Source organism: Archocentrus centrarchus, chromosome 18 (genome assembly GCF_007364275.1).
Source record: "Archocentrus centrarchus isolate MPI-CPG fArcCen1 chromosome 18, fArcCen1, whole genome shotgun sequence".
In the NCBI taxonomy this organism is placed as follows: Eukaryota; Metazoa; Chordata; class Actinopteri; order Cichliformes; family Cichlidae; genus Archocentrus; species Archocentrus centrarchus.
This window is the reverse complement of record NC_044363.1, coordinates 4472758-4484834: the sequence shown is the minus strand read 5'-3', so window position 1 is coordinate 4484834 and position 12077 is coordinate 4472758. Positions and strand designations below refer to the sequence as shown.

Below are 12077 nucleotides of genomic sequence, written 5' to 3'. Positions count from 1 at the left end.
TTTGGACTTTATAATTCCGCCTGCTCTGTGTCATATCACGTATGACAGACAGACTCTTTTTAATATCAGAATACAGCACTCTGGCTGTATTCTGACACCTTTTTCTCCCGACCCGGCTTGGCCCCAGGAGATACTGCGTTTCCAGTGGGCCAGCTCAAACAAAGGACGGCGCGGAGCACCCAGGTCACGGACAAGGCCCCGAGGGAAAAGAGCCGGCGTAAGAGAGAGGCTGAGGCGCAGAGCGCACCAAACGCCACTGCCGAGCATCCTGTTGGCTAATGTCCAGTCACTGGATAACAAGCTGGACGAACTCAGGGCCAGGATACAGTTTCAGAGGGACATAAGGGACTGCAACATCATCTGTCTCACGGAGACATGGCTGACCCCCCTCATACCGGACCACGCCGTACAGCCGTCGGAGTTCTTCAGTGTTCATCGCACGGACAGAACGAGTGAGTCTGGAAAATCAAGAGGAGGAGGTGTGTGCCTAATGATTAATAACAACTGGTGTGACAGTAGGAATGTTGTCCCTCTGAAACAATCATGTTCACCTAACCTGGAGCTCCTAACCCTGAAATGCCGCATCCACTACCCCGCGAGTTCACTTCAGTCATCTTCAGCGCCGTCTATATTCCACCTCAGGCGGACACAAACACTGCACTATCCGAGCTACATGAGGCGATTTCCACCTATCAGGCTAACCAGCGTGATGCGGCTCTCATCGTAGCCGGGGACTTTAACAGTGCAAACTTGAAAAAGCTGATACCGGAGTTGATTCAACACATCGACTGCCCCACCAGAGGAGAGAGGACCCTAGACCACTGCTACTCTCCATTCAAAGAGGGCTACAAAGCAAAGCCTCTTCCGCCTTTTGGGAAGTCTGACCACACCTCTGTACTTCTCATGCCGAAATACAAACAACGGCTCCGGCAGGAACCCCCTGCTGTGAGAGAAGTGACACGGTGGTCTGATCAAACAGAGGCCGCTCTGCAGGGTGCGTTGGATTCAACCGACTGGGACATGTTTCGCAGCAGCGCGGGCGGAGACATCGAGGAGTTTACGGAAACTGTTGTGGGATTTATTGGGAAAGTTGTTGATGACACTTCACTTAGGAGGACCATCAGGACTTTTCCCAACCAGAAGCCGTGGGTGGATAAATCTGTCCGCGACGCCCTGAGGTCCCGCACCGTTGCCTACAACTCCGGCCTCGCCTCTGGGAACATGGAGGACTACAAGGTTGCATCACACAACGTCCGCAGAGTGGTGAAAGAGGCTAAACATCGCTACGGCCGCAGACTGGAACAGCAACTACAACAGTCTGACTCCAGGGGACTGTGGCAGGGACTACGCACCATCACGGACTACAAAGCACCACACACACACCCGGTGAGTGCCGACGCTTCTCTGGCTGATGAACTCAACATCTTCTTTGCGCGCTTTGAGTCGGGAAGCCGACAGCCTGCTGCGCTCCCGGCCGGAGGGGCGGAGACACTCACTGTGACGGAGCGCGACGTGAGGAGGGCGTTTAGACGTGTAAACACCAGGAAAGCGGCTGGACCAGACGGTATTAGTGGACGTGTCCTTAAGACCTGCGCTGACCAGCTGGCACCTGTGTTTACACTGATATTCAACCTCTCACTGAAACTGTGTGTGATTCCCACCTGCTTTAAAAAGTCCATGATAGTCCCTGTCCCAAAGAAACCACACCCCAGCAGCCCCAATGACTTCAGGCTCATAGCACTCACCTCTGTGGTGATGAAGTGTTTTGAGAGACTCATCAAGACATTCATCACCTCCTCACTGCCCACCACCCTCGACCCACTACAGTTTGCATACCGGCCAGACAGATCCACAGATGATGCCATATCCTTCCTCCTCCACAAGACCCTTTCACACATAGACACTGGTAAGGGGAACTATGTGAGAGTGCTGTTTGTAGATTACAGCTCAGCATTCAACACCATAGTTCCCTCCAGGCTGGTCTCTAAGCTGCTGGACCTGGGCCTGGGCCCATCCCTGTGCAGGTGGGTTCACAGCTTCCTGACCAGCAGACCACAGGTGGTACGAGTGGGTCACCTCACCTCATCCTCCCTCACCCTCAACACTGGATCCCCCCAAGGCTGTGTGCTCAGCCCTCTGCTGTACTCACTGTACACCCATGACTGCGAGGCCACGTCAGAGTCCAACGTCATCATCAAGTTTGCTGACGACACTGCTGTTGTGGGACTAATCTCTCACAATGAGGAGACAGCCTACAGGAGAGAGGTCTCCCGCCTGGAGAACTGGTGCCAGGAGAACCACCTCCTGCTCAACGTCAGCAAAACGAAGGAACTGATTGTGGACTTCAGCAGGAAGCAGCAGAGGGACTACCATCCACTTGTCATCAGTGGTGCTGAGGTGGAAAGAGTGGACACTTTCAAATACCTGGGAGTGACCATCTCACAGGACCTGTCCTGGACTCATCACATAAACATCACTGTGAAGAAGGCCAGACAGCGTCTCTACCTCCTCAGGCGGCTGAGAGACTTCAAGCTCCCACTCAAGGTGCTCAGGAACTTTTACACCTGCACCATCGAGAGCATCATGCGTGGGAGCATCACCACCTGGATGGGAAACTGCACCAAGCAGGACTTCATGGCCCTAAAAAGGGTGGTTTGTTCAGCTGAACGGACCATCAGAACCACCCTCCCCAACCTGCAGGACATTTACACCAAGCAGTGCAGGCTGAGGGCCATGAAGATCCTAAAACAGCCCAGCCACCCCGGACACTCTCTCTTCTCCCTGCTCCCATCAGGCCGGCGTTACCGCTGCCTGAGGGCTAAGACTGAAAGGTTGAAGAAGAGTTTTTACCCACAAGCCATCCGTCTGCTCAACTCTGAGCCCTAACTGGACCATTATTGCACAATGTAAATATTATAATTTATAAAAGTGTGTATAGTGTATAGTATATAGAGTATAGTGTATAGTGTGAATTACTTTTTTTTATTTTTATTCTTCTTATTTATATGTGTGTGTATATATGGTTGCAGGTACAAAATACATTTCACTGTGCATTGTACTGTGTATAACTGTGCATGTGACAAATAAACACTATCTTAAATCTTAATCTTAAAAGATGTTCTACGAGTATGTAGTGGCCAGTATTATCTTCACTGTTGTGGGTGAAAGATGCCAACAGGATCAATAAACTGATCCAGTGATGTTGTGGGGGGTTGAAATGGACTCTGACTGTGGTATTGGAGAGCAGGATGCTATCTAATTCACAGGCCATCGTGGACAATGTCTCCCACCCACTCCATGATGTTCTGAACAGACACAGGAGCACATTCAGCTCAGATGCTCCATATTCCTGGTCTACCACACCAGGCAAGACCCCAAGAGCAGGCTGTGCAGAGATGCCCCTGAGACAATCCAGCACACAACAGCAAGGTGCAAGATGCTAGCAGGCAGGGCATACACGGAACCCCATAACCAAGTGGCCGGCATTGTATACAGGAACATCTGTGCTGAGTATGACCTGGAAGGTTCGAGGTCAAAATGGGACACACCCCCAAGGGTGGTTGAGAACAACAGAGCTAAGATCCTGTGGAACTTCCAGATACAGACAGACAAATTTGTGGTGGCTAACCAACCGGACATCGTAGTGGTGGACAAACAAAGGAAGAAGGTCGTGGTGATAGACGTTGGAATACCAAGTGACGGGAACATCAAGAAGGAGGAACACGAGAAGCTCAGTAAACACCAAGGGCTCAGAGAGGCGCTGGAAAGGACGTGGAGGATGAAGGTAACAGTGTTCCCTGTGGTAATGGGAACACTCGGGGCAGTGACCCCCAAAGTGGGAGAGTGGCTCCAGTAGATTCCTGGAACAACATCTGAGATCTCTGTCCAGAAGAGCGCAATACTGGGAATTTTTAAGATACTGTGCAGGAGCCTCAAGCTCCCAGACCTCTATGACAGCAAAGAGTTTTTGAAAGAAGAGTCTGAGTCTATTATCCAGCATAAATTTATAAAGACACACAAAGGACTGCATTTATAAAAAATATGTTTTACAAATGCTGAGGATTTGTCAGACTCAGTTTCACTTCACAGGCACAAACTGAAAAAGCAGATGTTACACACATGTTGACTTATGTTTGGTCCACATGGAGGCTCCAACCAGTGCACAGAAACGTTTATCAGCCTTTAGTCACAGAAAATAACGTCTTCTGATCGCAGCTGTCATCTCTGTCTGCTTTTATTTCCTCTTGTTGTTTCAGGGAGCTGATCGTGCGTTGCATTAACCTGAGAACGAACAAAAGAACCCACAAAAATATCAACATGGAGAAATTCAGCTCAGGTTCAGACATGACTGAATCTAAAGGAGCCGTTAGAGAGATGAGCCCACTGATACCATGTATACATTCCACCTTTTATTTGTAAGCCGCCTCTCACTCCACTGCAAATCTGTGATGCTGGTGGTCTTTGTGCTTTAACCGTCAGCCTGCTGCTCTCACTGAAAACGAAACAAGGTGCTGCTGCACAGGAGCCAAAACACCAACAGAGAGGAGTCTATAGAGAATCTATAGAGCTCATCTTGGAAGAGCAAATATGTTTGGCACAACAATGCATTCAGATCATAATTCTGATTGCAAAAGCTGCCAGACATGACAGGCTTTAAAACAAAACAAACAAAACAGATACTCCTGTCGTCCTCCCACCACGATTCACGTATTCAGCCGTGGCCACACCCCTTTTATGCCCTGACGGTTAAATGATCGCTGAACATCTGTCCAGAGTGTTTCACAGCTGAAGGAGGAGGACTGATGACCAGGAATGACTGCTGGAAGATCTGCGTCTCTCTGCTGGAGTTTACTGTCTGCCTGCATCCTGCTGGTCTCTGCAGGTGAGGCTGAGCTGAGATCAGCTCACACTGATCCTCTAAATGTGTTTGAATGGATGTTTTGTACTGTTAGATCTCATTATTGCTAAATCATTAATGCTGCATCAGTTTCTGTTAAACATGCAGCAGCAGGAAAGGGTGCATTTTCCCCCAACTTCCAGTACATTAATTGAACTCGATTGACGACCTTTTATTTTTTATTTCTGGCTCTGGCTCAGTAACTGATACTTTATGATGAAAAATGAATGAATGAAGAATGAGGAAGAGATTAAGGAGCAGCTCTTTGTTTTGTTTTCTGAGTCTGAGGTGTGCAGGGTCTGGTGGGTCACTGCGCGTGAACAAAGAGAAATATTTAAAAAAAAAAATGTTGCTGGTGATGCATTTTAATAAATAACGATTTTGCATTCAGTAATTCTATTTGAAAACATTTCCTATAAAGTGGATAAAGCTAGATTAGTTTTAATTTTAATGCCCACAGAGGGTTTTGTTGTCTGTACATCTGGCCTGAAATCTCAGTCTGACAGCTTTGAGCATTCAGCTGGTTTTTAGTGGCGCTCACGCATGAATTTCACCAGTAAAACACTGACGGCAAATATTTCCTCACATAGAGGAGAAAAAGTGCTTTTCAGCAGCATTACATCTCAAAATAGGATAATATAAAAATACATTACAGTTTATCCTGTATTGACTTTATATGTAGGCCTCTTTAATAACATTCAACAAATTTTTTTATAGTGTGTATTCGTTAAAAAAAAAAAAGGATGTTGTTACAGGGTTTAGTGCAGTTGATATTTCAATATGTGCAAACCCTGGAATCAGGACCTGTCAGATTACACGCTGGGACACTCACCGTGAGTGTCTGTGTTTATGTCACAGTGGCACCCTGATGGAGATGAATGCTGCGGCCCACCCTCTGGGAATCAGTTATTTTGTATTATTATGGAGAAGAAAGGGAGTTTTCTCTGAGGAGCATAAAGAGATTTTGGAAAATTGTTGTGATGCACATCTGCAGGATGAAGTGTCACAGAGGCAATGTTTGCTGTCCTGAAAAAACATCCCTTTTCCATCTTTTAATATCTGTTTTTAAAATGAAAAATGAATGACCAAAAAGTAACATTAACATTTGATAATTCCAGATTTTTAACTGTGTAAATTTCACGTTTCTATACAACTGATCATTTAGAGGACTTTCAGCTGTTTCTTTATGAAAGCATCATTGAGATGGTGTCATTTCATTTCCATGATTGTGTTCTGCTGTATATAAAAAAAAGGGTTTGTGAGATTTGCAGATCAGTGCCTCCCAGGGTTATTATAGTTAACGAAAACGAACGAAATAACGAAAACTGAAATAGAAAAAACATTGTCGTTAACTGAAATAAATAAAAACTATAATTAAAAGGAAGAAACGACAACTAACTAAAACTGAATTGTGAGTTTACAAAACTAACTAAAACTAACTGAAATTATAGATATTGTTATTTTTTAAAAGTCTTGTGGATTGATATGAAATCATTTTTTTCCTGTCTCCGAGTTTAAGCTCGGAACGCCGTCGGGCAAATGGGTGCGCATGTGCGTGCGTGCGCACACCGCGCTGCTCCTCAGAGAGTCCCATGTGGTGTTTTTTTTTTTTTTACTATGATAGCACAGATAGCAGTGAGTGTCTTGTTGTGGATGATGTTGTGGATGATGTACGGAACACTTCTTAGGCAGGAAAAAAAACACCAACGTCAAAGTAGACCTGAGAAGCGCACACAAGGCAGCTACGGAAACCGCTCTCATCCTACAAGGCAACCCGGCCTGCACCTCCAGAGAAACGTGACTACTCGTCGGGTCAACGCAGCCCACAACGTTGTGTTTAGTCCTTGTGCGTTTCCGGCTACTTTATCAGTCAGAGAATAACAATCAGGACTAATAATCAAAGCATCAATATAAGGACTCACAAATGTCAGCAAATTCCTGGAGGGAGCGGCTGAAACTATGGGAATGGACGTGAAGGAATGAAGAAAGTGAAAAAACAGGGACAAATATGTTTGCACCCTAAAAACTGAGCACAAAGAGCAAGGACCAAAAAACCCCCAGCACACAACCACAAGGTAATTAACACACGCAATCCAGCTATACATGCATAAATGCGGACATGAGGTCGGACACTTCCGTAGGCTACATAGGCCGCAAAGACCCTTCAAGTCTAATCAGCGAGCATCTAACCAAGTAGCTCCAAAACAGAAGCAGCATCAGGTGGTGAGAACATCAGGATGCAGCTGGATTTGAGCTTTGACTCCTTCAAGGAGTTTGTTTTTGTCAAACACCACATGTAGCTGTTGTTAATCTGCTGCACTGATGCTGAACTTTATTGGGAGTTTATTGTAGAATTTATCGAGTTTTGGAGTTCATATTGTTAGCAGTTTCTCCCTGTTGATGTTCATGTGTGTCCTTAATATTACACACATTTAGCATGTAGTTCTGCTGTCTGTGAACAGTTGGTTGCTGAATTTATTTCTTTAAAGGGAACCTGATTAAGTATGAAAATACTAAAACTAATACTGAAACTAACTAAAACTAAGCATAAAACCAAAAATAAAAACTAATAAAAACGAGCAAAACCACTCTGAAAACTAATTAAAACTAACTGAATTAGAGAAAAAAAAGTAAAAACTAACTAAAACTAAACTATAATGTAAAATCCAAAACTATTATAACCCTGGTGCCTCCTGATTTTATTCACGTGTTTTTTTTTAATTGTGTTTTTATTATTCATTTATTTCTATTCAGTGTTGTCTTTGTTCTTTTACTCACATAAAGTCTGTGGATGCTTTTATCTTTTCACATAATTTTTATTATTTTTTAAATCAAATCTCCCTTTTTAGGATGATCCATGCTGACTCTGGACAGGCTGAATTTATCCCGGTCTCTCTGTCTCTTTCCGTTGGTCACACTAAGATGGAGAAGCTGTAGCTGCTTCTCCCAAAGACAGAATTAGTTGAGCTGAAGTCGTCCAGTATGTGCCGTTGGCACAGTTCTGGTTTCAGACTCTCTCTGCACCTCCTCGTGTTTTCAGTGTGATGCATTCGATGAAAAAGAGACAAAACGCACAATAAAAAGAGTTCGATGTGAAGTTGACTCAAAGCAATAGCATCTTCTTTTTAAAGTTTTCTATAGCTATGCCATTCATATTTCTAAGCTGAAATCTTTTGGTCATGGTCTTACTGTAGTGAAACCCTGATAATAAATGAATAAATCCTCACTCTGATTGGCTGCTGTAGTGAACAGCTGTATTTTGACCCCTTTAACCTCTCTGCTTTGTGCTGTTTCGTCCTTCAGATCAGAAAAACCTCACAGCTGAGCCTGGACAGAACGTCACTCTGCCATGTCGAGGTCCAAACAACAAGACCTGTGTGGTCGAGTGGATCAGAACTGACCTCGGGAAAGAATACGTCTTTTTCTACCGAGAGAGGAGAATCGTTACAGACCGACAGCATCCATCTTTTGTGAACCGGGTGGATCTGCAGGACAGACGGCTGAAAGATGGAGAAGTGTCTGTGGTTCTACAGAACGTGACGATTAACGACACAGGAAGATATGAATGTCGTGTTGTCCTGTGTCGTTCTCTGCAGAACAGTTATATTAAAGGTAACCCCATCGGTGTGGTCTACCTGACAGTTGATCCTCCAGGTGAGTGAGCAGAGTTCAGTGTGTCTGTGATCAGAGGTGAAGCTGCTTCCTGGTTGTTGTTTGTTGATGAGACTTTGTAGAAAGCAGCTGGGCCTGTGCTGTGAAGCAAGTCGAACCTATCCAGGAAACCTTTCCATTATCTGGCTTCACTAATCCCAAGACTGTAAGTCAGGCTAAGAGTATCACATCAGGCTAAGTTGAGCACATTCACCTTTACGTGGTGACTTCAGCAGCATTTAACTGGTCAGAAACTTGGATCAGTGTACTGAGTTTATCATCCTTTGTAAAATCAGCTGCTCTGCTGAGTGATGTGAGTTTTAGTCTGTATTTTTTCAGCTGTGGCCTCAGAGCTGTTTAACACTCAGAGTAAAGAATAAATCTAAAAGCAGAATTCTAACATGTTCAAATTTGATGTGAGGCTCCCAAAAAGGTGCTCTGCTTTAGGCTCATATAAAAGTATTATTGTAAAATGGTTTGCAGCCAATGGAAAAAAGTCAAGGAATAAAGGTTCTCTGAGTATTTAGACTGATTGTCATCAGGGAAAAACAGGCTTTAATGACCCTCCTGCTCTCAGAGCTCTGAGGGACCCTCCAAACACAATGAGACTATTTCACAGAGAACTGATTGTCAGAAGCTGATGGTTTCGTACTTGGTATCTAACCTAACCTGCAGTCAGGTCTGCAGCATGAGTTACCATGGTGATAGAGCTGAGTAAGGAGTGAACTGCATTCATACAGAAAACCAAAACCAGCTCTTAACCCTGTATTTACCTCTATATGAAGAAAACCTGCTTCGCAGTGCAGACCTCAGTGCAGTAGATAATGTCTGACAGCAGTCTGAACAGCTGACACCTCACACCTGTTTCTACCTGCAGGTCAAGCAGTGGAAAGGAGCAACGCTGGCAAGAATGAGGAGGTTGGATCTGCTGGGCTGATCATTGGTCTGTCAGTTTCTGCTCTGCTTCTTGTAGCAGCTGTTGGGTTTTTGATGTACAGATGCAACAATCAACAGAGTCGTGATTCGTACCAGCCTCCAGTTGAAATGCAGCCGGTCTGAAACGTGTCTGAGTGGTTTTTCCAGCTGAACTCAGAGTCTCCCGCTGCTGCTCTGAGTCATCACTGTTGTCATTCAACACATTCAGCAGCTGTCATTCCCAGATTAGGAACATTCCCAGAAATGGAAACATTACAATGAATGTCAAACTCACACCAGAAAAGAAGGAGTTTATTCAGAAACTCACATTTGAGAAAAATGTGGAATCATTCAGCTTAATAAGATGTTTAAAAATATTAAATTAGCATTATTTATCCTGAGTTCAAACCTGAGCAGGACATGAACCATGACAGCTTCATGATGGAAGTGTGTCTGGATTTTCTAAGATGAAGAAATGCTCTGAATCTGTACCTGCCCTCAGTAACTTCAGCTTCACATTAATGCAGAACTGAGAAATGACTTTTTCCACAAAACAGGAGGGAAATTTACTGTGAACCTTAACAACAAGATTTGGTAACATTGATTATGTTGTTTGCTGTCATCAGTAGAAAAGGGGATCAAAAGCCTGACAGAAACATTTTATTTTTACTCTGTACTGAGAGCAGCAGGTTAATAAAGTGAACGATGGTGTGAGGAGACTTTTCAGTGTTTACTCAACAACACAAAGCTCTGATTACACAGAGAACACAAAACACACAGAATAGACAACATAGACTTTACAGACATGTTTGCATTCAGTTTGAATCTTTTCATGTAAACTTTGGTCCACAGAAACATTTATCAATAAAATAGTTCTACAGAAGTCACGTGATGCTGCCGCCTTTCAATACACTGCCAAAGGTATTCACCCCTCTACCTTTAAACATATATGAACACTTTCAGCTCTTCTGGGAAGGCTTTCCACAGGTTTAAGAGTGTTAATGGGAATTTTTGACCATTCTTACACAAGCACAGACACTGATGTTGGAGAGAAGGCCTGGCTCACAGTCTCTGCTCTAATCCATCCTGGAGGTGTTCTATCAGACTGAGGTCAGGACTCTGTGCAACATCTGACTCCTCTGAAACGAAATTTACAGAAATGAGGTGTGGCTCAAGACTTTTGCCCTGCACATGTTTACTTCATCTTTTGCTTTACTGTGTAGTACAGCAGCTCGCTGGTCTCTATTTTGTTGCTTTATCCATTTTAAATTCAGAGAGTGGCACAAAGTGAGAGACATCAGAGCTTTTTAGTCACACACAGAAACAGTGAAGGGAACAAAGTTTGATCATCTTAAAGATCTGAAACAAATCAAGATGTAAAAAGGACGAGCTGCTCATTTCCTCCTCCCTCCTGTCTTCAGATGAGGCCACGCCCTCTTTCATGCCCTGAAGGTTTAATCATCGCTGAGCATCTGTTGCTGAGGAGGTCCAAAGCCTTTAACAGCTGATGGAGGAGAACTCAACCCAAAGAATGGCTGCTGGGAGATCTGCGTCTCTCTGCTGGAGTTTACTGTCTGCCTGCATCCTGCTGGTCTCTCCAGGTGAGGCTGAGCCGGTTTGAAAACAGCAGTGAGAGCTCAGTTCAGACTGATTGGACTGTTAGATCTCATTACTGCTACATCTTAATAACCGTATCAGCAGCAGCTTGTTTGTTAACATGGTGGAGAGGCTGCGGTTTCCCTCGATTTCCAGACTGACGCCCTGTTTTACTTTGCGTTCCTTTGAAAATACCTGATAAAGTTTCTGTTGCAGTAACTTATGTAAAAAAAAAAAAGAAAAATGTTACAGATGATGTGTTTTAAGTAAATAACTAAATAAATATTTATGCATGGCGTGATTTGATTTGAAAACGTTTGGATGAGTTTTGTGAGCGGGTTCAGAGATGTCGGGCTCTTCAAGTCCAGCAGAGTGTAACAATCTTGAACACGTGCAGGGTGGAGCTGCTTCATGTTTCCAGTGGTTTAAATTTACAGTGGCAAGTTTCCATGCAACAGTGATGATGAACTGATCATAAAGTCATCTGTGTGATTTAAGTGATTAATTAACCCGTGAGTACAAATTATATAAAGATAGAAAGCTCACCAGAGCCATTTACCTGAATACTTTTATCTTCTATATTTACCTGCATTTTATTCACGATGGAACAGAAAATATGTAAAAATATGTTTTAACTGAAAAGCATAAAAAAATTTTGAATTCATTTTGAATTTGATGGAGGCGGCCAGGAATAGATGTAGTTTAGCCTGAAAGGCCTTCCCTGAAAAAGACGTCACCTGGATGGGAGCACGTGTTGCTCTAAAACCTGTACGTTCCTTTCTGGATGTGCACGCTGCCAGGTCCAGAGGCACTAATGTACCCCCATACTGTCAGAGATGCAGGCTTTGAACTGAATATTACCAAAAGAAATATTAAATTTCAATCTGTGACCACAGAACAGTTTCCCATGAAGGAGTATTAGGGCCACGTTGAGAAAGAAAAATGTGCATTTTGAGAATAAAGTCAAAATTTTGAGGACAAAGTCAAAACGTGCAGGTCAAACAGCTGCCACGCCACA

At 44.0% G+C, this 12077-nt stretch overlaps 1 protein-coding gene across 1 annotated transcript; it reads left to right on the top strand.

Moving 5' to 3' along the window:
• The first annotated feature begins 4783 nt into the window (after nt 1-4783).
• On the top strand, nt 4784-9887 carry LOC115796972 (uncharacterized). Its single transcript, XM_030753467.1, has 3 exons — nt 4784-4882; nt 8201-8551; nt 9426-9887. Exons 1-3 carry the CDS (start codon nt 4813-4815, stop codon nt 9605-9607), a joined length of 603 nt encoding a protein of 200 aa, XP_030609327.1. The 5' UTR covers nt 4784-4812; the 3' UTR covers nt 9608-9887.
• Nucleotides 9888-12077: the final 2190 nt, after the last annotated feature.

What these genes read in the sequence shown, in the direction of transcription:
- LOC115796972 (XM_030753467.1), top strand. Translation starts at nt 4,813, where the DNA reads ATGACTGCTGGAAGATCTGCGTCTCTCTGCTGGAGTTTACTGTCTGCC. An exon ending in CATCCTGCTGGTCTCTGCAG is followed by an intron (nt 4,883 to 8,200) that starts GTGAGGCTGAGC and finishes TTCGTCCTTCAG; the next exon opens with ATCAGAAAAACCTCACAGCT. An exon ending in CCTGACAGTTGATCCTCCAG is followed by an intron (nt 8,552 to 9,425) that starts GTGAGTGAGCAG and finishes TTCTACCTGCAG; the next exon opens with GTCAAGCAGTGGAAAGGAGC.